Genomic DNA, 26,119 nt, shown 5'->3' on the forward strand with positions numbered 1-26,119 from the left:
ACTCTCTCTCTCTCTCTCTCTCACACACACACACACACATGCACACACACAGAATAGTTTTTTTTTTTCTTAAGGAAAAACCTCTCAAGGCCCAGCAGGAGAGTCAATCTGTGTCCTAAATGGTTAAATCTGGTTTGTTCTGTATCAGAATCCAAGAGAGTTAAAGGTACAGTATGAAGGTTGACAGCAGATTAAAGCCAGTGGTGGCATGCTCTCACTCTGTCAGCCACAAAGACAGATGGCCTAGTTAAGAATCTAAGCAAATGAGGCAAAGTCCCACTTCCTGGGCTGGGCGGTCTACCTGCTCGGGAACAGGATTTATGGGGGGGATGGTATAAATCTATTAAAACACATCTGGCTCCATTTGAGACATAAGCATTCGAAGCGGATGGCAATGGAAGAGCCAGAAAATAACCATCATGAAACAGTGATTTCGTAGCTGAAAGTACTGCCATCAAAAGCTTACTCAACAATGCCCTGAGTTACATTCTCTATAAAAAAAAAAACAAAAACAAAAACAGGAAAGGCATTTTACAGTAAATAATATATCAGGGTTGATAGAGGAGGCCTGGGGGAGCAGATGAAAAGGAACAGTTGAGCCTCCGTTTACACACGGACTGTGGAAAGTTCTGGTGGTGTCCGTGGGCTATGGGATGGAGCATGCTTTTGTGCAGCATTGCCTGAACTAGCTAGCAGGAAGGAAGGGATTTGTCTAATTCGTTTCCTCAGAGCAAAGAGCTTTCTGACAGTTATCTCCCGAAAAAGGGTGGTGTCTCTCTAAGCCATTAAAAGCCTCGCAGGAATGCAGTGGCATACAAACAGGCCAGGTTGCATCCTTAGATTGCTACGTAGGGTTTGGTTGTGTCAGGAGACTGTGACTTCTCAAATTCTATACTCTTCTGTTGTCCACTTTCCTCTCCCCTCCCCTCATCTCTCCCACACTCCTCTTTCTTCCTTTTTGGCTTTCTGTCCCAAGATCTCACCATGTAGTCCAGGCTTCAAACAACAATGATCTGCTTGCCTCGGCCTCCTACACCCGGGGGATTGAACAAGCATGGCACCAACATACCTGGGCCAAAATCTAAATTGTCATCCGCAAAGTAATCTGGGTCACTTCCCAGTGTCGATGTGACTATTAAATATGTCCATACTTGGGAAAGTGGTCGATAAGTCCTCAGACCCCGCCTATATTCAGTCAGCTCATTCGAGCATGAACTCGGTGCTTGGGTTTTTGTTTCTAAGCTCTTCAGATTTAACCTGAGACACAATCCTATCCCCTGGAGAAATCACAGCCTATGGGGTGGCAGACTGACCGTAGGCTACAGGCATGGTACCTACAGTGTAAGAGAGGATCCAGGCTGGGAGAGGCTCCAGGGTTCCTCTGACTGAAAAGCTCCCGATTCCCAGGATCAGGGTTGACAGGATCAATGGCCTGGGACATGTGGCAGGGTTTGCCCAGCAAGTTCAAGGCTCTGGCTCAATTCCCTGCGCTGTAGAAATCATATCACATGGTGAAGCAACCATGTCATAGTTCCTATGAATGTTGGCTATTCTGTTCAGAACGTTGATGTGGTTGTCAAATTTAGCCCTGCTATTAAGTGACACAGAATTGTGCTTAGGAATTGAATGCAGAGTGGCTACAGATTCATAGTAGTGTGTGTGTGTGTGTGTGTGTGTGTGTGTGTGTGTGTGTTACCAGTGAGTGTGTGAGAGTGTAAGTATGTGTGTATGTGTGTGAGTGTATGTGTGTGGTATGTGTGTGTGATTGTGAGTGTGAGTATGTGTGCAGTGTGTGTGAGTGTATGTGTATGTGTGAGTATATGTGTATATGTCTGTGTGTGAGTGTGTGTGTGTATGGTGTCTGTGTGGTGTGAATCTGTGTGTGTGATGTGTATGCGTGAGTGTATGGTATGTGTTTGTGAGAAGTGTATGTGTGTGTGTGGTTTGTGTGTGAATGTGAGTGTATGTGGTGTTGTGTGAGTGTGTATATGTGGTATGCGTTTATGAGTATGAGTGTATGTGTGTGTGGTCTGTGTGTAATTGTGAGTGCGTGTGCAGTGTGTGTGTAGTAGAAGGCATGGAACACTCCAAGCACGGAGCTACCTTTGTGTACTGTAGAAAGAGATATTTAAATTTTTATTAGCATTTTTTACATTTTTATGTGTATGATTGTGTTCCCTGCACACAACAATGTGTGCCTGTTGGATCCCCTGTACCTGGGGTTGTAGATGGTTGTGAGCGTCCATGTTGTGTGCTGGCACTGGAACCCGAATCTTCTACATAAGAGCACTAAGTGTTTTCATCTTCAGCCTCACCAAAGAGATTTTTAAATAAATAAATAAATAAATAAATAAATAAATAAATTTCCAAATGTGACTTCTGCAGAGACCAATCAGGTAAAATTATCCTTCTGTGTGTATCTGTTCAGGGGTCAGGGGACAATATCAGCTCAGAGCAGAATCATCTCATATTTCAGGGACCACTGTATCATGTACTGGCTGATCAATAAGCATGGTGAGCTGCCATTAGTAGTATCTGTAATGAGAGACAGCATTAAAAACAAAACAGTATGGGCTGGAGAGATGGCTCAGTGGGGAAGAGCACTGATTGCCCTTTCAGAGGTCCTGAGTTCAGTTCCCAGCAACCACATGGTGGCTCACAACCATCTGTAATGGGAGCCGATGCCCTCTTCTGGTGTATCTGAAGACAGCTGCAGTGTACTCATATAAATAAAGTAAATCTTAAAGAAACAAAACAGTATGGGCCATGTATGCATGTGCAGCTTAGGGCAAGTGTTTGTTTAGGCTTGTAAACTTGCAGGGGACACTTGTCAGAGGCTAAAGAAGATTCTTATTAGCCTTGCCCCTGAGTATGAGCAGATGCCATAGAGCTGGTTTGCCACCAGCTGGGAGCAGGTGTTGAAGCTGCTGGTGGAGAGGTCACAGGGGATGGTGAGCCACGCCCGATGCTGGCTGTGACTTGGGGGCATCACTCCAGCTAGGGTCACTCTAAGGAGATGAAGCCACAGCCAGCCTGGGAGGTCTTCTAGGACCTCTGCAAAGCAAGGAAGGTTCTATCCTTTCTTCAGTCTTCCTTCATGACTTCCCATTGGGTCCCTCATCCACCAGCTCCAGGGAGTGGTGGAGATGCAGGCTGCCCGTAGCATCCTAGGGCCAGAGGTTCAGGACTGGTGCAGTAAGAGAAGAAAAAGTGCAAAGCTGGACCAAACCAGGGACAGCACAAAGCTCTTTGTTCTTTTATTTTTCAGTCTTCTGTTGGAGACCTGGTCTCTCTATTCATCCCAAGCTGATCTTAAACACACCACACAGTCATCCATGGCTTTGCGTTTCTTGTCCCCCTGCCTCCGTGTCCCAAGTGTTGGCATTAGAGCTATGAACACTAAAAATGGTCTTTGGGGGCTGAGTTTTGTGTCCCAAGCTTTTAATGTTAGCATTTGGGAGGCAGCGAGCGGCACACAGATTTGTGTGAATTCAAGGCCAGCCTGTTCTATGTAGTGAATTGCAGGACAGCCAGGAGTACACAGTGAGGACTTGTCTCAAGAACAAAACAGAACCTCAAAAACCAGAAAATAAAACCAAAATCAAAACCTGTCTTACTTATTTATTTAGTGTACCTATGTATTTGTGAGCATGAGGTTGCCACAGTGTATAGAAATCAGGGGACTACTTGTTGGAGTTGGTTCTCTGTGTGGGTCTTAGGTGGTCTTGGGGACAGAACTCAGATCATCCAGCCATCACTTGGCCACTAAGTGGTTTATCTCGATGGCTCAGGAATGAAGAATGGCTCCTTTCCCTCCCCTCCCCTCCTCTCCCCTTTCCTTCCATTTTCTGGGCTCTTATTAGTCAAATGCAGAGGCCTGGTTCATTTAGTTCCTTGACCGCAGAAGCAGCAGGCTGGCAAGGACTGCTTCAGCTTCTGCCTCTTCTCTGTCTGTGGCAAGCAGGATGTAGGTGCCTGCTGCAGTGAACCTTGAACCTCACACTATCTTTGTTCTTCTTGATCTTGACAGATTTGACATCCTCAATTTTCCAAAGTGATGGGTGCTTCTTCACCTGAAACCTCACCGCCATGAGAGCAGAAAGGGAATGACTTATTTTAACTGGTCACAGCGCAAACACCGTCTCCACAGGTGTCGACTGGCTGCTATTGGCCTAAGGTCTTGGGTTACCTCACCTGTCCCATCGTGTGGTTTCCTAGTAACCCAGGAATTTATCTAAGTGAGACTCTCAGGATAGACTTGATTTCACGGCAACTGCAGGCTTTATGTGTGTTATGTGCCCAGTGCTCTGTGGCGTATTCTCTGCCCTCCTTGTAGGTGGAAGTGGAGGAGACAAACAGGTGTGGAGAAGTCCCTTCCGGTTGGCCACAGTAGCAGTATAGCATGCCTGACCCCTGCTGAAGTGAGGGGAGACTGAATTTATGTGTAACCCAGGCTATACAATGAGACCCTTCCTCAACGGACAGACAGACAAGCCCCGTTGACTAGGAGAGCCAGTCTAAGGCATGGCTTTAACCGGTTTAGCAGCAAGAATGATATGGAGGCATCTGGAAGATCCCCCCCCCCCCCGACAGAGGAACAGAAAAGGCTAAGAGGGAGCTATACTGCTGCCAAGGAAAATATCCGAAACCCAAATAAAAAGAAAAATCCCAAACTGAGAGATGGGGTGCACACCAAAGTGTCTTGCAGCAGTGGACCGGAAACTAACTTCCACACAAAATTCTTGTGATCCCTGCACTGTTCATCTTGGGGTGGAAGGAGCGTGAGCAACATGCTTGGAGGAGTTGGGTTGAAATTTAACTGGAGAACACACAAAGGCTTCTCTCTCAGAAAAAGTTACAGAACAAAATAATGATTGTGTAGTAGTAGATCTTGTGCTTAGAGACCATCGCCTCCCCTGGCCAAATGCATTTCTAGCAGCCTTGCGTGTAAGGGGAGAAGATGGCCAGCCGGGACTACATGGTAAGATTTCTATCTGAAAAAAAAAAAAAAGAAGTAGAAAATGGGAATCTAAGCAATGAACTTAAATTGTTCCAACGGAAAAGCTGATGCTCTGTGGAAGCCGAGTTTTTACTGTGATACAGCACACTGAGCCAATGCTGCTGCTCTGACCACGGTAGAAAGATTTTCAAGACACTAAACGGGGAAAGCAAGCCAAAACAGTGTACACTATACAAATCAATATGTGTAAAGCTAAGAGGCCTCAGATCTGTGGAGACCCAGCAACTCTGAAACAGTGGCGAATGGAGGCAGTAACCAGGCAATTCTTGGGACAGCATTACCTCTGAGGGTGAAGGAAGTGGGATGAAGAATGGGCCTCAGTTGCCATGGTAACAGCCATGCTCCATTTGTCAACTCGTGCCAGCAGCGGGGAGGAGAGTATTGCAGAATGTGGCATCATTCGTGTAAAGTTTAAAAGCACGTGGTGATGTTTCCTGTTCTCAGACTCAGGCTGGAAGTACCCCGTTTCTGCCTGCCAGGTTCAGGGCAGTAGGGAATTTGAGGGGGAGCAAACAACAGATGGTGCCCCTGAGTTCACGGGCTCGCATTTCCGAAGCTGTGTAGATGACGACATCTTTTTGTTTGCCCAAAATACTTCACCAAAAGTCAGAAAAAGCCAAAGCTTTTTGCCCGAAGTGTGGGCAACTCAGACTCTGAGAGCAGATGGAGCAGCGAGGGGAGCCCAGGAAGCAAGATGAATGCCAGGTTAACCTCCAGGTACCTCCCACTAGGGGCTAGCTAAGGCAGGAAGCCTGCAGAAAACCTGTGAGGCCCAAGGGCAGCAAAGGGGAAGCGAGCCTGCTGGCTTCCAGTGAGTAATGTTGGCAGATGGCTGAGTACGAGTCCTGGGGGCCACGTTCTTATATTCTGCGGACAGATTTTCTCATCTGTTTCTATGTGAAAGGTTTTGTTCTGCCCATATTCCATCTCATATCTCCTCTTCATCGGTGGGAAAGTTAACTGGAAGGGATTGAAAAGAGCCTCCCAAGAACTGGGTAAAGTGGGGAAGGGGTTATTAAAAGAGTGCTCAGTGCTGGGTGAAGGTGGGGCTCATCCTGTGATCTTAGCAATTGGGAGACTGAGGCAGGGAGATTAGGAGTTTGAGGATGGCCTGGGTGACAGAGAGACAGTGTTTCAAAAGAAAAGTGTATGTGTGTGTGTGTTTAAGGGAGACAGAGAAACACACACAACCACACACACACTCACAGAGACCAGAGAAAGAGAGAGAGGGAGAGAGAGAAGAGACAGGGAGGGAGGGGGTGCACCCTAATCCCCCTGGTCTCCCCCTCCCCTTATATCCACCCTCCTCCCTTGGAGCTTTCCTTCCTTTCTTTCTTTTTTTAAAATTTTTTTATTACGTATTTCCCTCAATTACATTTCCAATGCTATCCCCCAAATCCCCCATACCCTCCCCTCCCACTCCCCTACCCACCCATTCCCACTTTTTGGCCCTGGTGTATATACTGGGGCATATAAAGTTTGCAAGTCCAATGGGCCTCTCTTTCCAGTGATGGCCGACTAGGCCATCTTTTGATACATATGCAGCTAGAGTCAAGAGCTCCGGGGTACTGGTTAGTTCATAANGTTGTTNCACCTANAGGGTTGCAGATCNCTTTAGCTCCTTGGNTACTTTCTCTAGCTNCTCCATTGGGNGCCCTGTGATCCATCCAATAGCTGACTGTGAGCATCCACTTCTGTGTTTGCTAGGCCCCGGCATCGTCTCACAAGAGACAGCTATATCAGGGTCCTTGCAGCAAACGCTTGCTAGTGTATGCAATGGTGTCAGCGTTTGGAGGCTAATTCTAGGATGGATCCCTGGATATGGCAGTCTCTAGATGGTCCATCCTTTCGTCTCAGCTCCACACTTTGTCTCTGTAACTCGGAGCTTTCCTTTCATCAGAGGAAAGTCTCTCCATGGAAGTTGCAGTGTGTTGCAGTGTGTCTCGCAGTATATACCCTTTGACTCTTCTTTGCTTGCAAATGTTCATTGCAAATGACTTGTTGGTCTGGTACGAGGCTCTGGCTTCTACCTTTCAATTTTAGTTTTTCTGTTTTGGGAACAGAGCCTAGGACGGAGGTTTTAAAGAGTACAGGTCTCAAATTTCATCCTGGGCTGGGGTTATGTCTCAGTTGGCTCTGCAGACAAGGGCATTTTTTTTTTTTTGTTCTTGTTTTTGTTGTTTGTTTTGCTTTTGCAGAGGAGGCTTGGTCCCCAGCACCTCCATGATGGCTCACGGTCACATCTGTAACTCCACTTCCAGAGGATCAGATGTCCTCTTCTGACCTTCATGGGCCCCAGGTATACACACAAAATAAATCCTAAGCAATGAAAAACAAGATGTCTCAACAGGTAAAGGCACTACTTGCTACTAAGCCTGATGTCCTGAGTCTGATCCCTGGGACCGTCATGGCGAAAGGAAAAAGTGACTGCTCTATGCCATCTTCTGACACTCACATGTGTCCCACGTGCCTCCCACGAGCAAATACATACATACATGCATACATACATGTTATAAGAACAGAAGAAAGTCTGCTTCCTAACTCCCAGCTTTGATCCCCCTGAGCAGCTGGACATGCCCGTGCCTTATTTCTGCCATCTATACAATCACAAGAGCCAACTTGACACTTAGCAGTGGGAACATTAAGGGAATTAGTCTTGGGCTGTGGAGGTAGCACAGGGTTAAGAGCGCTCCCTGCTCTTCAAGGATTTGAGTTTGATTTCTACCACCCATGTTTGGTGGCTCACACTCGATGCCTGTGCCCTGAACTACTCGCTGCCCCACCCTACCTGCCCTTGGGGGTTGGAGGTGAGGCGGCACAGAGTCAAGGACAGATTCGGATGCAGGAGCAGGTGAGAAAGCGCAGCAAGCTCACCTGAGCGCCGCTGCAAGCTCCTTTAGTACCCTCCACCCAGGCCCCATTGGTCCTAAGACAGCATCTCTTCTAAGCAGCAGTTCCTGATTGACTGGCATGGTCTGTGCCAGCAATCCTTGGTTTCTCAGGCAGTCCTCAATTAGGTCCTTCAATAGGAGATGGTTTGCGGCTGCGTGGCCCCGGCGTTTACATAGAGATGGCCCTGTTGTTCCTGCTACACTCAGGTGCCTGTAGCTACAGCTTTAGGGGATCCTGCACCATGTTTTGGACCCCAAGTGCATGTACAGTACATGTGTGATATCCTCCACCCCCTCAAAATCTCAAAAAACATGAAAATGAATTAGTCTAAAATTAAAAAGCAAAGTAGAGAGACCGGACTCCTGGAACTTGTTCTCTGGCAGTGTGGCATGCATGCTGTCTGCCTCTGTCTCCCTGCCTCTTACTCTCTTTCATAGACACAAAATATAAATAGGACAGAGGGGCTGGTGAGATGGCTCAGCAGGTAAGAGCACTGACTGCTTTTTAAAGTCCTGAGTCCTGAGTTTCAATCGCAGCAACCACATAGTGGCTCACAACCACCCGTAATGAGATATGACGCCCTCTTCTGGTGCGTCTGAAGACAGTAACAGTGTCCTTATTTATAATAATAAATAAATCTTTGGGCCGAAGTGAGCAGGGCCAACCGGAGCGAGGGGGTTGACCAGAGCAAGCAGAGGTCCTGAATTCAATTCCCAACAACCACATGGAGGCTCACAATCATCTGTACAGCTACAGTGTACTCATATACAAAATAAAATAAATACATCTTAAAAAATAAATACAACAGAATATGTAAAACTGAAAATTATTTGTCATTTAAGAATTTTCTATTATTAATTTACTCTCAAGTCTAAGTTACTTAAATTTATTTTATATTTGGTTGCTGCTGTTTGAGTCAGGGCCTCACCATGTAGCCCAGGCTGGCCTAGAATTAACCGTGCTCCTCCTGTCTCAGTCTCCTGAATGCAGGGACTATAGGCAGAGTTCACTCTATCTGGCTTGGTCTACTTAACATTTGAAGTCTGTATTAATTAATGTAGAGAAACGATGTCTGAAATGACAACCATCTTATTCAGTAGGGAGATGTGACTGAGGTAAGATGTCATGAGGATGGAGCGCAGGGTGAGGGTGGTAAGGAGACTGGCAGGAGGACTGGATGGCCTAGGGTGGGGATTTCAGTAGCGGATGTAAACACAGGGCTGACAGGTGCTTCGTGCGTGCGTGCTTGTGTAAGCTGCCAAGCATGACAGTCCTGGGACCCACATGGAGGAAGGAGAGGACTTACTTCTGAAAACTGTTCTGTGACTATCATACATTTGTGCATGTACATCCAAATACACACACATTAGTGTTGCGGATAGCCCTAGGGCTAATTGTATTTGATGTTGATTCTGTTCTCCTGTGAGGGGCTGTGAACAAGGAAGGAGTCAGCACTCAGGTGATTTCCTGTAAACCTGCTTCCCACCGTAATTTATAAATAAAGGTTAGAGTCAGTGGTTGCGGGGAGTAAGAGGGAATGGTAGAGCTGAAGGTTTGCGGACAGAGAGGTGGGGGGAGGTAGGAAGAGGACGACAGAGGAGAAGGAGAAGGAAAGTGGAGCAGAAGAAGCCCATGGCCTGGAGAAACCGCAAGTTCTAAGGGGTTGCATAGATGGGGAAGATGGTAGTGTAGTGGTAGATCTACCCAATCTAGGTGCACAGCATGGATTCATGTTAATTGAGTTGCGTTTTCATTGCCCCGACTTATTTGGGTTGGAGATTAACTGCAACACATTAGCATAATTTTAAAATTAAGGAAAAAAAGGACTTTGTTAGAGAAGTGGTTCAGTGGTTAAGAATACTTGCTGCTCTTTTGGGCTGGAGTTTATCTCCAAGTAAAAATGTCTCGCCCTTTTCCCAATGAGGAATTTTACGCTTGTCTCGCTGCTCCTCTTAGGACCACCGGTCTGCAGCTCTGTCTTTCCTCGTGGGATTGTGGTTTTGCAATGATTGGAGTGATAGTGCTAGGTCTAATGGAGGAGGACGATAAGGGTTACCACGCAGAAAGGACCAGGGCTGATACTCTGTGGGTAGCAGTAATTCCTGCACAAACCCGATGACCTCAGTTTGACCCATGGAGCTCACATAGAAAAACTGGCTACCCTGGTGTGTGCAGTCTGTGATCATAGCATTCCTATCGCATGCGTTGGGAGGCAGAGATAGGTGCCTGGAAGCTTGCAAGCCTGCTAGCTTGATGTGTAAAGAATGGGAGGGACAGGCCAGCGAGACCTGACTCCTGAAAGTCGATCTCTAACCTTTATACATGCACTACGGCACACGGCACACGTACTGGCTTTCTGCACTGTCTGTCTTCCCTCCTTTCCTCCCTCCCTCCCTTTTTCTTTCTCTCTCTTTCTCACACATTCACAAATAATAAAATAGAACAAAATAAGAAAATAAATAACAGTGAAAGTGATTAGTAGCCCACAAGGGCCCAGACACATTTGGGACTCATTTTGCAGATGGGATCGAAGCTTGCTTTGAAAAAGAAAAAAACCACACAAATCCCTTCATGATGTCAGTCGGACTCATAATAAACATATTGAGAACAGGTTATCGTATAGTTCTCTGCTTCATTTACTGATAATGAGACCCAGAAGGCATATAGTTTATTGATCTGCATTTTTTAAAGGTTCGTTTAAGATACTAAACATATGAAAATATTTTTGCTTTTGAGGCAGGGCTTCATGCAGCCTGGCTTGCCTCAAACTCCCTGCGGAGCTAAGAATGACCTTGAACTTTTGATCCTCCTGCCTCTACATCAGGGTGCTGGGACTGCAGAAGCACACCCCCACACTGGGTGTATTTTATGCTGGTGATCAAACCCAGGGCTTAATGCATGCTGGAGAAAGGACTCAGCCATGTGAACTGTCTCTAGCTCTGAAAATAAGTTTTAAAGCACTTCCATATTGCGTTCCTTACATCTGGGTTATCTTAATACCATGGAAAGGTTTTTAATTTTAGGTGCATATGTGACCATGCTATTGGCCATTCACAGCAGTGTAAGCTAGTGTCTAGGGTTGGCTTTGCCAGGTGCCCCACGTGCTGGGACCTGTACTCCTTAGTGTTCTACTCCAGGAACATCATGGCTGCCTCTAGTCTTCAAGGCCAAAACTTGCAAATTAAGTTTCTAGCGGAGTCTGAGTCTTTGGACTACTTTTTTTTTTTTTTTTTTTTTTTCCGATTGGCAACACTTTCCACCACAGTTGTTCAGTTTTATCAAATGCTTAACTTGTGTGAGTTGCATCTATTCTGAAGACCGTCTCACAACATCTTCCAGAGACTTCTTCGTCACACTGATTGCTGAGGCGGCATGTTTTCCTTATCATTGACAATCTGAAGAGATTTTCTTCTTTTCAAAGGAAGAGAAAGGCCCCGCTGCCTGGGGTGTGTTTACCAGCTCTGCGACTGATGCTGCGCTGGAACATGCAATGTCCTCTCATAGGCTCATGTATTTGAACACGTGGGCTCCAGAGAGTGGCACTGTCCCGGAAGGTTGTGGAGCCCTTAGGCGGTGGGATCTTGGTGGAGGAAATCCGTCACTGGGGATGGGCCTTGCGTTTGAGACCTGGGCCCTACCTACTTCCTGTCGTGTTCTTCTAGACTGTGGAAGTAGTGTAAGGCGCCACCGCCACAAGCTCCCCCTTGCCACGCCTCCTCCACCCTGATGGACTGTAACCCTCCTCAAAAGGCAGGGCAGAGCAAAGCCTTTGTCTATGAGGCTGCCGCTTGTCAGGTGTCTGTTCACAGAAAGGCGAATAGTCATTATCATGCTAGTAGAAGTTTTACCCGTCTCCCTGCTCCAGTATACTCTTCTCAGGACCACATTTATTTACAGTTCTGTTTCTTCAAGCACTATTTCTCTAATTATTTCAATGAGCCTACTAGATCAGTGGTTCTCAACCTTCCTAATGCTGCGACCCTCTAATAATACGCTTCTTCAGGTCGTGGTAAACCCACCCCCCACAACCCTAAAACTATTTTGTTGCTACTTCATAGCTGTAATTTTGCTGCTATTATGAATTGTAATGTCAACATTTATATGTAGGACATCCTACATATGACCTCCAAGGGGGTTGCGGTCCACAGGTTGAGAACCACCGCATTATTTCTATTTTTTAAAGTTTATTTATTTTATGTATATGAGTACACTGTAGCTGTCTTCAAACACACCAGAAGAGGGCATTGGATCCCATTACAGATGGTTGTGAGCCACCATGTGGTTGCTGGGTATCAATCTCAGGACCTCTGGAAGAGCTGCTCTTCCCCACTGAGCCATCTCTCCAGCCCTGCTATTTCTATTTTTATAGAGGGTCTCAGAGAAGCGATTGGCTTCTGCTTATTTACTTATTTATTATTTAGTCTTCAGACCAAGACATCTCAGTATTTTCTGTGGTGTGCTCAGAAGTGGCAGCCGGCCTTCAGGAGTATTGGAGATGTGCTGCACTGCCTGGTGACTTTAACCGCTGGTTAAAACGGATCTCTAGTCACAGAAGCACAGACGTCTCTAACTCATCCCTTGGCCATTAAACCTACAGGACAACACAGAGGACCAACCAAAAGTTAGTGGGAGAGGCCAGATTGGAAAAAAAAGCCCCAACTTTTAAAAAAATTGTCAGTCACCCTTTTCATGCTTTGGGGCAGCTGACTCCAGTTTCACAGATGACTAGGGAGGAATTTAAGTATTAAACATTCTCTGTATGATGACTAGAGCAATCACTCCCAGGCTGGTGAGATAGCTCGGTGACTTAAGGCACTTGCTATCAAGCATGACAACCTGAGTTCAGCCTTTGGGATCTTCTGCACGGTGGAAGAAAAGAACGGACTTCCACAAGCTGTTCTCTGATCTCCACATCTGTACCTTCCCAACTCCAATCAATAAATGCATAAAAAATTAAAAAGATGGTATTTCTGCCTGTCCTTACAGAATTAAGTGAGTCCACGGAAGGTGATAGCTCACCCTTTAGGAGTTCCTTTGCGACTTTTGTTGTTAAGACCCGGTCTTATGTAGCCCAGGCTAGCCTTAAATTCACCACTTAGCAGAAGCTGACCTTTAACTTTCTGATTTTAAGTTGTTCTTAAATTCCTTCGTTGGATTGGTTGTGAGCTTAATTTGTTTGGTGAAGGTACAGGTTCCACTGCATTCCACATTAAAACACGTCACAAATTATTACACTGACGGACCCCGAGCTTCCCACGGCACCCATGAGACATCTCTGGGCTCCACTCCCTCCATTTCTGTTTCAACCGACCTCTCTGGAGTACACGAGTTAAAAACACCACCCAGTTTGTGTGCTTTCTTCATAAGTCACAAGGTGTGTTGGTACATGTCATTATGTCAATAGCCTCACCATTCATATCCCAGCCCCATGGTGATGGCTCGAGCTAGGGCAGGACTGTGGGGCCTGATCATCTAGAGCCAGAGTCCAGACGGCTGGGAATAGGGCCTTGAACAGAGGTGGAGGAGACCTCCACACTGTCAGCTCTGGGCCCCTTGCCCATGCAGGTGCAGCGACAGTGGATCCCAGTGGATCCCAGTGGATCCCAGTGGATCCCAGTGAGGCATGGACTACATCCAGCAGGCCTGGGACAATGTGGCTTGCCCCTCTGGGAAGTGCTATGAGCCTGAGCCCTAAAGAACTGGGGGCCTAGACAGACAGTGCTCAGCAACAGTGCTGCCTGCATCCTTGGGTCCAGCCCTGCCTGACATGTTTACAGGAGTAACTTGGGTTTCATGAAATGCTGTCTCCTCCAAAGCAAAGACAAACTTTAAGGTTATATATATAATTATTATCTTATTGTTATATAGTATGCCTAACTATATAATGCATACAATTATATAAAATATATAACCTAAAGATTTTGTCATATATTCTGATATATATATATATATATATATGCTCATATATTATTTCCCTATTAATACTGCTGGTAAATGGGCTTATATATTTCAAAAATACTTTCAAGAAAGTAATTTTTAGTTTAACTTTTTTATTATTTTTCTGATAAACTTAAAATTTTATCTTTAATAATCCTATTTTTGTTTTATTTTTAAACTTTATTTTAAAATTTAATTTTTAGTTTTTCCTATGTGCATCTCTGTCTGTCTGTCTGTCTGTGTGTAAATATGTGCACATATTAGAGCTATTCACAGAGGCCAGGGGCTTTGCTCCCCTGGAACTGGAATTGCAGGCAGCTGTGAACTGCTCAGTCTGGGTGCTGTAGACCGAACTTGAATCCTCGGGAAGTCTAGTCCACGCTCTTAACCGTGAGCTGTCTCCCAGCTCTGCTTTATTTTAAGTTACCCCTCTCTTTCTTTTTAGACAGAGTCTAGTAATAGCCCTGGGCGATCTCAAATCCGAGAGCCTGCGTCTGTCTCCCAGTGCTAAGGTTAATGATGCACACCACTGCATCTGGCCTGTTATATTCTTTTTTTTTTTTAAGATTTATTTATTTATTTTATATATGTGAGTACACTGTCACTCTCTTCAAACAGACCAGAAGGGGGCATTGGATCCCATTATAGATGGTTGTCTGCCACCAAGTGGTTGTTGGGAATTGAACTCAGGACCTCTGGAAGAGCAGTCAGTGCTCGTAACTGCTGAGCCATCTCTCCAGCCCATGTTACATTTTTAACTTCACACACCTGTTACTTAGTATTCAGTGTAAGGAATATTTAGGTTCTCACTGATACAATTTTTTTTTTTTTTTCTTTTTCGAGACAGGGTTTTTCTGTATAGCCCTGGCTGTCCTGGAGCTCACTTTGTAGACCGGGCTGGCCTCGAACTCAGAAATCCGCCTGCCTCTGCCTCCCGAGTGCTGGGATTAAAGGCGTGCGCCACCACGCCCGGCTCACTGATACAATTTTGGCCTTGCTAATTCCCCTGTCTACTTGTTGCTTGTGGACTTGGCATGCACTTTTTTTTTTTTTTTTTTATTTGAGACAGTTTACAGTTGTGGAATTAATTGGGCAGGGTCTTTCTGAGAAGCAGTTTCTGATTCAAGGACTTTCTCATGGAATATTTGGGTACATTCCCATTTCTGTGCTCTCGAATCAAACAGTTCTCTTTGAAATGTTTTAAAGATAACCGGTAATCATGATAATTAAAAAAAAATACTGAGAAGAAGTCTAAACCAGCTTCCTGTGTTAGTAGACCTAACCAGTCAGCTCAGAACAGACCTTTGTCGAGGGAGACAGTCATTTGGCAGCCCTTCTGTGTTCAGGGCTGTTGGCTTCACCATGCCGCCCCCATGGCACTGAACCCAGAGCCGTTTTCACCCTGCAGGGTCTCTCTGGCGAAGGACTCTCAGTCAACTGCGCCCCGGCCCAACTATTCAGATGGTTTGACCTTGTATATATAAACCTATATATCTTAGTAAGACTCATGCAGACACTGGTGAATTTTTATCAAGGGAATAGGTTTTGGAGTGAAACACATTAAGCAAGTTGATTTCTTGCCCACTGAAGGCTTACAGCGCACGGGGAACAGGCCCATCCCATCTGATTGATGCTTTGTCTCTTTGACTTTGGGGTGTTGGCTACTATGACTGCTGTTCTTTTCTTTTCCTTCTCTTTCTCCTCCTTGCCTGCTCCTCCTCCTCATGCCAAGGCTGCCCATCAGATAGCTCAGGCTAGACTCATCTGCAGTAAGCCAGTGGCTGTGGTTGACTCCTTGTCCTCTGCCTTCCTCCTTCTAAGTTCTGGATGATAAACTCGCACGCACCACTACACATGACATGGGACTCCATAATCTTTACTGAAACAATGACAGCTGAGCTGGAAGGATGGGGCAGCAGTGAGGAGCCCCTACCTGGCAGCTCACAACTGTCTGTGACTCTAATTGCAGGGGATCTGTGCCCTCTTCCAGCCTGTTCAGGCTCTTCCATGCGTGTGGAGTTTATGATCTCATGTCAGCATGCATACACGTTTTTTAAAAAAGCCTTTTAAAAAGGAAAATGGGCTGGAAAGCTGGCTCAGTGATTAAGAACGCTTGTTGCTTTTTCAGAGGACCGAGGTTGGGTTTCCAGCATCTATATGGTAGCTCACATATCATTCATAACTCCAGTTCCAGGGGCTCCAACACTATCTTCTGACATCTGTAGGAACCAGACATACATGTGGCACACACACGCACACACACACACACACACACACACACATATACACATACATACAGGAAAAAAACACATACATAAAATAGACTAAATACATCTAATACAAAATAAGAGAAGAACTTATGTGCTTTTAATCTCATATTCCTTATATTCCGTTTTTTTTTTTTGTACATTTTCTTCAGATTTCTGATGTTATGGGTTAGCCACTTCTGGTAACTTTTCTTTTTATTGTGTACTGTGTGGTTTGGCTTTGTAGTTTGCCTCTAAGGGCATGGTGGCAAAAGTCTCTAGTTGTGGGTACAGAGGAAAGAGAAGCGGGACATAGGAGACAGCCAGCTTATGAAGCAGCATGGTGAGGCAGGGGATTTACAGTCAGGATCCCCGCAGGGTCAGGCTCAGATGTATATTCACTGGGGCTGAGCACGAGGCAAAGTGCTCATTGCTCAAGGATCTGAGATTGGATCCCTAGCCCTCAGGTGGGGTGGGTGGGGCATGGGATCAACCCAGCACTGGAGAAGCAGAGGCAGGGGGATCCCTAGAGCTCATTGGCCGGCCAGCCTGGCTGAATTGGCTAAGTTTTGGCTTAAGAAAGAGACTCCCCCTCGAAAAATAAGGTGAAGAGAGATGAAGGAAGGTATCTGACATGGGCCTCTAAGCTTCCACGTGGAATGACATGTGTGTGCACACACATACACATGTGCCCCTTACGGCAAACGAACTCAATGAAAGAGTCAGCTCTTGAATCTGCCTATTGGTTTGTTTAAAAGACGCACACTGGATTCTCCACTCTATGTCTCAGCTCCCTACCGCCATCCTTGCTCAGTGTCCTGCAACTGCATCTTGTCTGCCAAATATTTTATTTATTTTTATTTATTTATTTATTTTTTTTTAAAGATTTATTTATTTATTATATGTAAGTACACTGTAGCTGTCTTCAGACACTCCAGAAGAGGGCACCAGATCTCGTTACGGATGGTTGTGAGCCACCATGTGGTTGCTGGGATTTGAACTCTGGACCTTCGGAAGAGCAGTCGGGTGCTCTTACCCACTGAGCCATCTCACCAGCCCCAAATATTTTAAATACTGAACTTGGTATCCTTTTTCTGTAAACTTTCCTGTGTGCAGTCCAGACCATTTGTTCTTGCCAAGGGTAAGAACATGCTTTGTTCCATGTTCCCAAGGCTGTTCACACATGAAACTCCTTAGAAAATGAAGCAGTAATAGGGCCTCCATTGCTTCCAGACCTAACAGAGAGACGAAATCTTCCAAAGCTTTCCCATTTCTTAGAGGGCCTTCGGACTACCAACCCCTTAGCATATCTTACCCTGTGACCCAGCAGTCTGCTTGAACTCCCTCTGGTTAGAATAGAGGGTGCTTTAGTCGAGGGTATTAGGTAGCTCACAGAACCTCTGTGATGGCCAGATAATCAGGCTTTGGCATTACAAATACAAACACGTTCCAACTTGGACTGATTATATGCAAAGGAAACCCAGCCAATTCCCCGTTCAGGCCCTAATACCGTTTCCTCTTACCCTCAAGATAATTTCCAGTGAGATAGTTTTGCAAAGATATGTAGCCAATGGTCTCCTTAATCCCTTTGGCTCATATTGCTAGTATATGAGAGTCAGGCGAAGATATTAAAACCGAAAGGTAAATCCTACACTCTTAATTGGCAAGGAAACTCTGCATTAAATGTTTTATAAACATTGTTGTAAGCAGGCCAGTTATGTATGCATTTAATCTTTCCATCTCCTAGAGAGACTGGCAAGTAACTGATTTTACCTTTGGGTGAACTTACACTTTTGATAGTAAGCATTTTTTTTTCCCCTGAGTTTAATGGTGAATGTGTTTTTCTCTTTATCTTTTTTTAAAAGAATATTAATTACCCTAGTGCTTGTTGATTCTCCGGCTGTGTTAGCTGTCTATAGAAGGGTAGAAACCTATGTCCTGTGTCATTAAAGGCCAGGTTTTCTGGTAAGTGGACTAGAACAGGTTTTTCATACTCCTTTCAAAATGCCTCTGGGGTGCCATGCAATGAGTTCTAAGGAAATTTTAGAAATGTTATAGTGACTGATAATTTTGATTAAGTGTAAAGAGTCCTAGCATTCTGACCTTCTAGAAGAAACCCTTCTGCGTGTGCCCCCCAAACTCCTATTCAGATACAGTAGGAAGCAGAAATACCAGCCAGCCCAGCTATGCCGCTTACTCTAATGTGGTTCACATCACTACTCAAACCTTTTCAACTTCATCATTTGCTCATATCCAGAAGTTCTTGTCTCCATTCCCTTAGAAGCAGGCCACTGCCTCAGAAAACATAGGCAGCTCAGGACAGGCGGTTCCTCTAAATCTTTTTCTTAGTCTTCTGTGAGTTTCCCATTCTGGGAGGTTGCATCTCCTTCCACAGGGCTTTCAAGAGACTGCTCTTAGGCATCCATCTGCATGCCCTTTGGCGACCATGATTAAACACATCTGATGGTCAGCTGTCGATGACTAGTGGATTAAGGCGACACTAAGTGCATGTGGCAGGAGAGTGAGAGGGGATTGGAGCAGCAGGGGGCTCCGTGAGGTCTGGGCTTGCTCACTGTTGGTGGGAGTATATTAAAGTCCAAATCTGGTTACATGCATATAAACAAGGAACACCGTAAAGTTTTTCTGACACCCAAGGGAGGGGACGGGAAGCTGACTGAAAGTATCCAGAGACAGCAAAGCCTACTGCAGTGCATAGAGACCTACTTCCAGTTTTAGTGTAAAGGTTCAGATAGTTTCTCTGACCTTAGAAGCTAGTAAGGGCTGGTTAGAGGGCAGGGTTTGGGAGCAAAGAGTTTTGTATGCTTTCTAGGACAGGTCACTGGTGAGTGATAGACATTTAGCAAGTGGTGGTGTTGTTTCTGTCCATACATTGAGTGCTCAGGGGAAGCAGCATGAGTCTGTTACCTGGCTACGGAAAGCTGGGGACTCAAAGACAGGTATAGAGTTGACTGATACCTCAGCCTGATGTTCCAGACTCTTGTCACCAGCAGAGAGGGACTCAGAGACCACATAAGGATTTGGGAAGGTTTAATAAAGAGCTTAAGTATGGAGTCAATCGTTGCAGTGCAGGGGAGGACTGTTCATGAGATGAAATGAGGGAAAAGATGGGATTACTAGGAACAGGTCAGAATTTCTCTTCTGAGGGGTTTTGCGAAATCGAGTGGTACCAGGTGCATGATGGGAACACTTCTGCAAGGCTAATGATGTTGAAGGTGCTATTATTAAGCAGAGAACAGTTAGTAGCCATCTTGGTTGACCTGCTGGTCCCAGCTATCTCTGCAGTGCCTTCGTTTACCTCGTGCCAGTGTGAGGTAGGCTAGAAAGGCACACTCAGTTTGGAGTCTCATCAGCTGAGAGAATTCTGATGAGAAATCTGGGTAAGAGAAGTTCTTATTCACTGTTGGTTGGAACGTGGACCATTACAGCCATTAGAGAAATCACTGAGGAGGCTTCTCAGAACACTAGAACAGGACCTACCGTGTGACCCAGGTAGGCTACTCCTGGGTGTGTCCCCAAAGGACTCCGTGCCATACTGTGGAGAAGCCTGCACAGCCATGTTCATTGCTTCTTTCGTCACAATAGCCAGGAAATGCAGTGAGCCAGATGTCTACCAGCTGAGGAAGGGTCACGAAGGGGTGCTATGTGTACACAAAGGGATTTTATTCAGCTGTGAAGAAAGACGAAATTATGAAATATGCAGGAAAATGAATGGATCTGGAAAGTATAACATTAAACAACGTGGCCAAAACTCAGGAAGATGAAAACTGCATAGTCTCACTCTTACATAGATCCTAGCCTAGGATGCATGTGTGTGTGTGTTTGTGTGTGTGTGTGTAGAAAGAGGTGCTGAGACTGGAGGAAGCAACACATTTCTCGAAAGTGGGCAGGAAACTGAAGGGAGAGAGATTCCGTGGGGGTTTGGGGAGCAAGTGGGTAGGAGACGAGAAGGAAGGGAATTTAGTAAAACACCTTTTGTCCAAAAATGCTACAATGATATGTGATTAAAAAAAGAATCCCACCATAATTAACAAGACCTGTGAAATGGTCTTCATAGAGATGCTGATCTTTTTATGTAAATGCCTACAAATGTTGAAATAGCACCAAACCATGGCCCAAATATGGTCTTCCCCATTTCTAAATGTGCTCCTACAGTCATGTGGGAATCTCACAGACATGACATAGCTTTGTTTATTCGCTTTAATTCCTTTCTGCAGCCCATGTGACCCAGAGTCTCTACATCAGAAGCTATGCTATAAGCATACTTACCAAAAACTGTCCTTAGTCACCCTCTGAGCTGAAACTCTAGAAGCCATCTGTGGGGTAAAATAGGGATGGCCCCCATAGATTCATGTGTTTGAATGCTTGGGCCACAGGGACTGGCACTATTTGGAGGCGGGTCCTTATTGGAATAGGTGTGGCCTTGTTGGAAGAAGTGTCACTGTGAGGGTAGGCTTTGAGGTCTCCTATGCTCAAGCTATGGCCAGTGTGGAACCCAGTCTCTTTCTGATGCCTGTGGATCAAGATGTCGAACTCTCAGCAACTTCTCCAGCACCACATCTGCCTACATGCCACCATGTTTTCCACTGTGAGGATAATGGACTGAACCTCTGAACTGTAAGCCAGCCCCAGTTAAATGCCACAGACAAGGTATCTCCTCACAGCAGGAAAACCCTGAAACCCTGGGGCTGGAGAAATCGCTCAGAGGTTAAGAGCACTGGGTGTTCTTCCAGAGGTCATGAGTTCAATTCCCAGCAACCACATAGTAGCTTACAACCATCTGTAATGGGATCTGATGCCCTCTTCCAGCGTATCTGATGACAGCCATAGTGTACTCATATAAATAATATTAAAAAACCCCCCTGAAATCCAAATTATATACATGGCTACTGTGAAGACACTCAGGACCACTTTTGAAAAGTCCATGACTACACATGGGCATGCCTTTTCTTTCCCAGGACACTCCACTCTCCAATTTCACTCCTATGCTTAACTTTGTGTTAAAATATGCCAGGCAGTGGTGGCACATGCCTTTAATCCCAGCACTTGGAAGGCCAGCATGGTCTACAGAGTGAGTTCCAGGACAGCCAGGGCTATACAGAGAAACCCTGTCTCAAAAAGCTAAAAAAAAAAAAAAAAAAAAAAAAAAAAAGAGAGCTCTTAATAAACTCCAGTCCTGCTTTTTGTACTGACTTTTCTGAAATTCTTTTCTGTGTGGAAGTGAAGAATTTTGTCTTTGGGCTGTAGAGATGGCTCGCTGGTTAAGGGCTCGCTCTGGCTGCTCTTCCAGAGGACCCGTGTTTGACTTCCAGAACCTACGTGAGAGCTCACAACACATCCGCCACTCCAGTTCCAGCCTCCCAAGTCACTGAATGCACCCCGTGCACAGACGCACAAAGCACACATACACATAACATTTAAAGAATTACTGTAGGCTGCTGGATACAGTTCCCCAGGCTGTGAGAGATGGTGCCACGTCACTGAGTCTGTGACTTCTGACCTACGCTCTGATGACAAACCTGACTTCCTGCAAAGGTGGCAGCCATGTTCCTCTAGAGAGCTCTTCCCAAAGTCAACCAGCTGACTTATTACTAGCTAAGAAAATCAGGTGTAAGGAAATGGAAGGCTGTGTTGAAGAAGGCAGGAGGAAAGACCTTTCCTAAGCCATCCCTTCCCAGCCTCAAATCCAGCACTCAGTCACACACTCAAGTGTCTTTTTTGTTTTGTCAGTAATTAGGAAATGGGGTGTCTAAGGCAATGGGGTGCCTGGGAAAATGGGGTGTCTATAATACTAGTAATTGGAAAACATGCCAAAGATCATGAGTTTACATACTAAGTGAATTATAGGTCAGCGTGGTGTACACAGTGAGACCCTGCCTTAAACAAAGCAGGGCACAAAAGTAACAAGAGGCAGGTAAAATCTTACTATTCTGTAATTTATTATTAATTGTGTGTGCATGTGTGCGAGTGCACGTCTGTGTTTGTGTGTGTGTATATGTATACACGAGTGTGTGTGCATATGTGTGTGTGCGTGCATGTATGTGTATTGTGAATATGTGTGTGTGCATGTGTTTTGTGTGACTGTGTGTGTATGCATGTGTTTTGTGTGTCTGTGTGTATATGCATGTATCTGTGCGTGCGTGTGTGTGTGTGTGTGTGTGTGAGCATCTGTGTATGTGCATGTATATGTGCGTGTTTGTGCATGTGTGTGTGTACATGTAGACATTCCTGGAAGTTAGAGTCAGGCATTCATCCCACTCTGAAAGTCTCTGGCATATTCTGCACTGAACTTGGAGCTACGTTCGGTGAACAGGCCCCATGGTGCTGGGATGATAGGCTCGTGGCAGTCTTTTATGTGGGTCCCAGGATTCAAACTTGGGCTCTTGGTAAATGCTCTTACCTGCTGAGCCCTTGTCTCTGATAGAAATGAAACCCTTGTTTCTGTTTTGGATTTACTCAGCTCTGATTTCTCCCATTCCTCTGGCCTCCGGTAAGCAGCAGGCGTGGGTGGCATCGTGTTGGCGAGGCTGGTGTCCACAGCGTTGTGTCAGAGAGGCAGGCTGCTCTTGTTCAGTAACTCTTAAGAGCGCGATGTTCACTGATGCAGCCACAAGAGAAGCCAGTGCTGGGGATAGTGTTGGGACAGAGGGCTTAAGTTTGCCTGTGACAATATGTCTAACTTCATGACCATCAGGACCGAATTGTAGGTGATGCTTTTTGTTTCAGTTGGAACCAGTTCACCTTAGCAAAGACTTGATGTTCTCCTGAGGAGAGCAGTAACAACACCACATGACGCACACGACGCTGTGCGGGATGCCAGGCTGGTCCCCTCTACGCGCCTGCGCGTTGTGCTTCCGTCATTCCCTTGAGTATAGTACTGTGTTCATTCACTACGGAGATGGAGGCACTCAGGCCCCCCTTTTTCTTTTCTCTTCTGCCTTCATCTTCTCTCTTTACTCTCCCCTCCAATGCCAGTGGGGTCTTTAAGCCGAGACTGGAGTCGCACTGCTTAATGTCTTTCTGCAAATGGCTCCCCCAGTACATTTTGCAGTGAAATTTCACAGTGAAATCAGATCCGAGGGCTCCGTGGGTCTGTTTAATCTATAGCTGCTCTTGGCTCCTACTATCAAAATGAGCATTTTAAAAATTGGTCCAGTAGATGATGTGAGTAAAAGATTGCCATCCAGCTGAGGCTCAGCCAGCCTGAAAAAAATATCTCCCTCGCAAAAATAGTTTCCATCTGAGATGCGGGAAGCGCCAGGAGCTCTGGGTCACATGTTAATTTTGTATGAAAAGATTGATCTTCACACCCCAGGATTTTATTGCTGCTCAGATTAATTTCTTCTCCAGGAGAACGACTTGGATTTGAGGAGAATTTGCATGCCTTCTCTGTTTTCCCGCTTTTTATGGATGTATGTGAAAATTATCGTGGTTTAAATGTTTAATCCTGGGAGAAGCAAAGTGATGGAGGGCTGGGATTGCTTTACAGCAGACCATCTGCTCCTCCGTTTGTCTCCTGAGTCTGTGCTTTCTTTCTACCTAGTCTTTTTAAGCTCTGATTTAGTACACAGTCAAAAGAGGCAAACCACGTGCTCAGGGGTGGGTTGGGGAGTGTTACCCAGCAAGGCTCACTGGATGTTCTATCGACTTAATCTATTAATTATGTTTTAGACTCCTTTTTATTATATGCAGTTATGGGTTTGTGTGTAAGTTTGTGCTTGTGCGTGCAGGTGCCTGTGGAGGCCAAAGGTGTCTGATCTCCTGGGGTTGGAGTAACAGGCAGTGGGGGGCCACCTACTGTGGATGCGGTGAACTCAGGGCCTCTGTAAGAGCAACAGGCACACTTAGTCATGGAGCCATCTCTTTAAAGGGTCTCATTTAGTAGTCCAGGCTAGCCTCAAACCCATGTTCTTTCTACTTTTGCCTTCTGATGCTGAAGTTATGGTGTGTGTCTCTATGTGTTGTGTTGTATTGTGAATGGTGTACGTGCGTGTGTGTGTGTGTGTGTGTGTGTGTGTGCATGCAAAGTCTAGAGCAGGAAGCTGTCTGTCTTCCTCTATTGCTCTCTGCTCTGCAGCCTTGAGACATAGGCTCTCACGAAACCACGAGCTCATCGTCTCGGCTAGGTTGTCTGGACAGCAAGCCCCCAGGATGTCGTTGTTCCCAGTGTTGGGTTATAGGCATGTGTAGCCATACCTGGCTCCTTATAAGGGTGCTGGGGATTCAAACTCAGTTCCATATGCATGTGTAGGAACTGCTCTTCACTGAGTTAGGTCCTCAGTCCTCAGGACTATTTTAAAAAATGATCCCTTTCTGTTGAGCATTAGATTATTTGAAGGGCAAACCGACTCCGCATGCAAACCATGCAGTAAAGTGTTTGTGAATGTGTGGAAGGGTGAAATGATGTTACTTGTTCCATAGACACAAGACCGGACCTGGCTGGAACTTCTCCAAGTTGGTTCACATCTTTAGAATACATTTAAAGCGGGGCATAGTGATGCATGCCTTTAATTCCAGCACTCCAGAGGCAGAGGCAGAGGCAGGTGGATCTCTGTGAGTTTGAGGCCAGCCTGGTCTATATCAAGAGTTCCAGGATAGCTGGGGCTATATAGAAAGTCCTGTCTCAAAACAACAACAACAACAACAACAGCAGCAGCAGCAACAACAGAGTACGTTCACAAAATTTAAAAATTACGCTTTATTTATCACACACACATACTTCAGTGCCTGTATGGAGTCAGAGGACAACTGACAGGAGTCAGTGCTCTCTTTCCACCCAGGCGGATCCTGGGATTTGAACTCAGGTTGTCAGGTTTGGAGGCAAGCAACCTTACCTGCTGAGCCATCTCGCTGGTCCTTAAGAATATTTCAGAAGTGAAACAGGCGGAGCTGGAAAGAGCCTGACTTCTATGCCTCTTGCTTCCCCGGGGCACACAGCAGGCTGTGGGTTTTTACTCCAGGCATGTGAGCACAGAGAGAAGGCAGCTGCTCAATGCTGTTAGAGTTGGCTCATCCATCTGGCTTGCAGTATGGCTGCGGGTTGCCGCGGATCTGGATTGGATGCCAGGCTCCTGTGAGTTTGCAAATACGACTGTCTTTTTAGTTATAAAACATGCGCCGCCGTCCTACACACCAGGGAATTAAGCTCGCATGCAGCAGTCAGCAAAAGTGGGACAGAGAGAAGCAATCCCGCTTTTGTTGAATTTTTCTCCTCTACTTAATTTCTGAAGATGATTTGTGACCGTCGTTGTTTATTTTGTTTATTTACCAATCTCAAGAATCTGGCAATAATAGAAAAACCTGAGGACTGGCTCAGGCTCAGGATGACATTGAAAAGAAATTACTAACTTCAAGGCCAGAGCAGGCAAGGGCAGGATGAGCCAAGAGTATCTCTCTGCGCCAGAAAGTAAGAAACACAGATGGAACTGAGTCAGGATCCACATTGGGCAACTCCCATCACTACCACCAGGGAATCACCAGACACGTTAATTTCAGGTAGATCCATTCTATTTAGTAAGACTGTGAGGTGTGCCAGTACAGACGGAGGTAAAATCGGAAGGCAGTTGTCATGGCAGAAACTGGCCCAGCAAGAATGTTTGTTTGAGCTCACTATACAGGCGATGACGGGTCTCTCCTTGCAGAATCTCAATGTATATTCTTTTTAAGTTTTTATTTACGTGCATGTATGTCTTAGTGTGTGTATGCCACATGTGTGTGTACCCAGAGAGGCCAGAAAAGGGTGCTGGCCGTGGAACTGGAGTCACGGGTGGTGTGGACCACCTGACATCCTTGCTGGGATCTGACCTCAGGTCTTCCCGAGAAGCAGCAAGTGTTCCTCGCCACTGAGCCGTCTCTCCAGCCCCACCACAGCATACTCTTAACAGCCATTCATCCAGGGTTCAGGACATGACTTGGTGTCCATGGTGCAAGAATGCAGACAGGAGTGTGAGTCCCCATGGGTCATTTGAGAAGCTGGCATACATGGCAGTTGCCTGTAATCCTAGCG

General features: G+C 45.8%; 1 protein-coding gene across 2 annotated transcripts in view; it reads left to right on the forward strand.

Moving 5' to 3' along the window:
- Positions 1 to 26,119, forward strand: part of Aebp2 (AE binding protein 2) — an 87,347-nt gene that overhangs the window by 52,144 nt on the left and 9,084 nt on the right. The window contains exon 9 of one of the 2 annotated variants that reach the window (XM_021164951.1): positions 4,031 to 5,068. The exons of the other annotated variant lie outside the window; for it this stretch is intronic. Coding sequence (XP_021020610.1) covers positions 4,031 to 4,058 — 28 coding nt within the window. The 3' untranslated portion in view covers positions 4,059 to 5,068. Of the gene's footprint in view, positions 1 to 4,030; positions 5,069 to 26,119 lie in introns of those variants that run through there. 2 annotated transcript variants of the gene reach the window in all.

Source organism: Mus caroli, chromosome 6 (assembly GCF_900094665.2).
Source record: "Mus caroli chromosome 6, CAROLI_EIJ_v1.1, whole genome shotgun sequence".
Taxonomy (NCBI): Eukaryota; Metazoa; Chordata; class Mammalia; order Rodentia; family Muridae; genus Mus; species Mus caroli.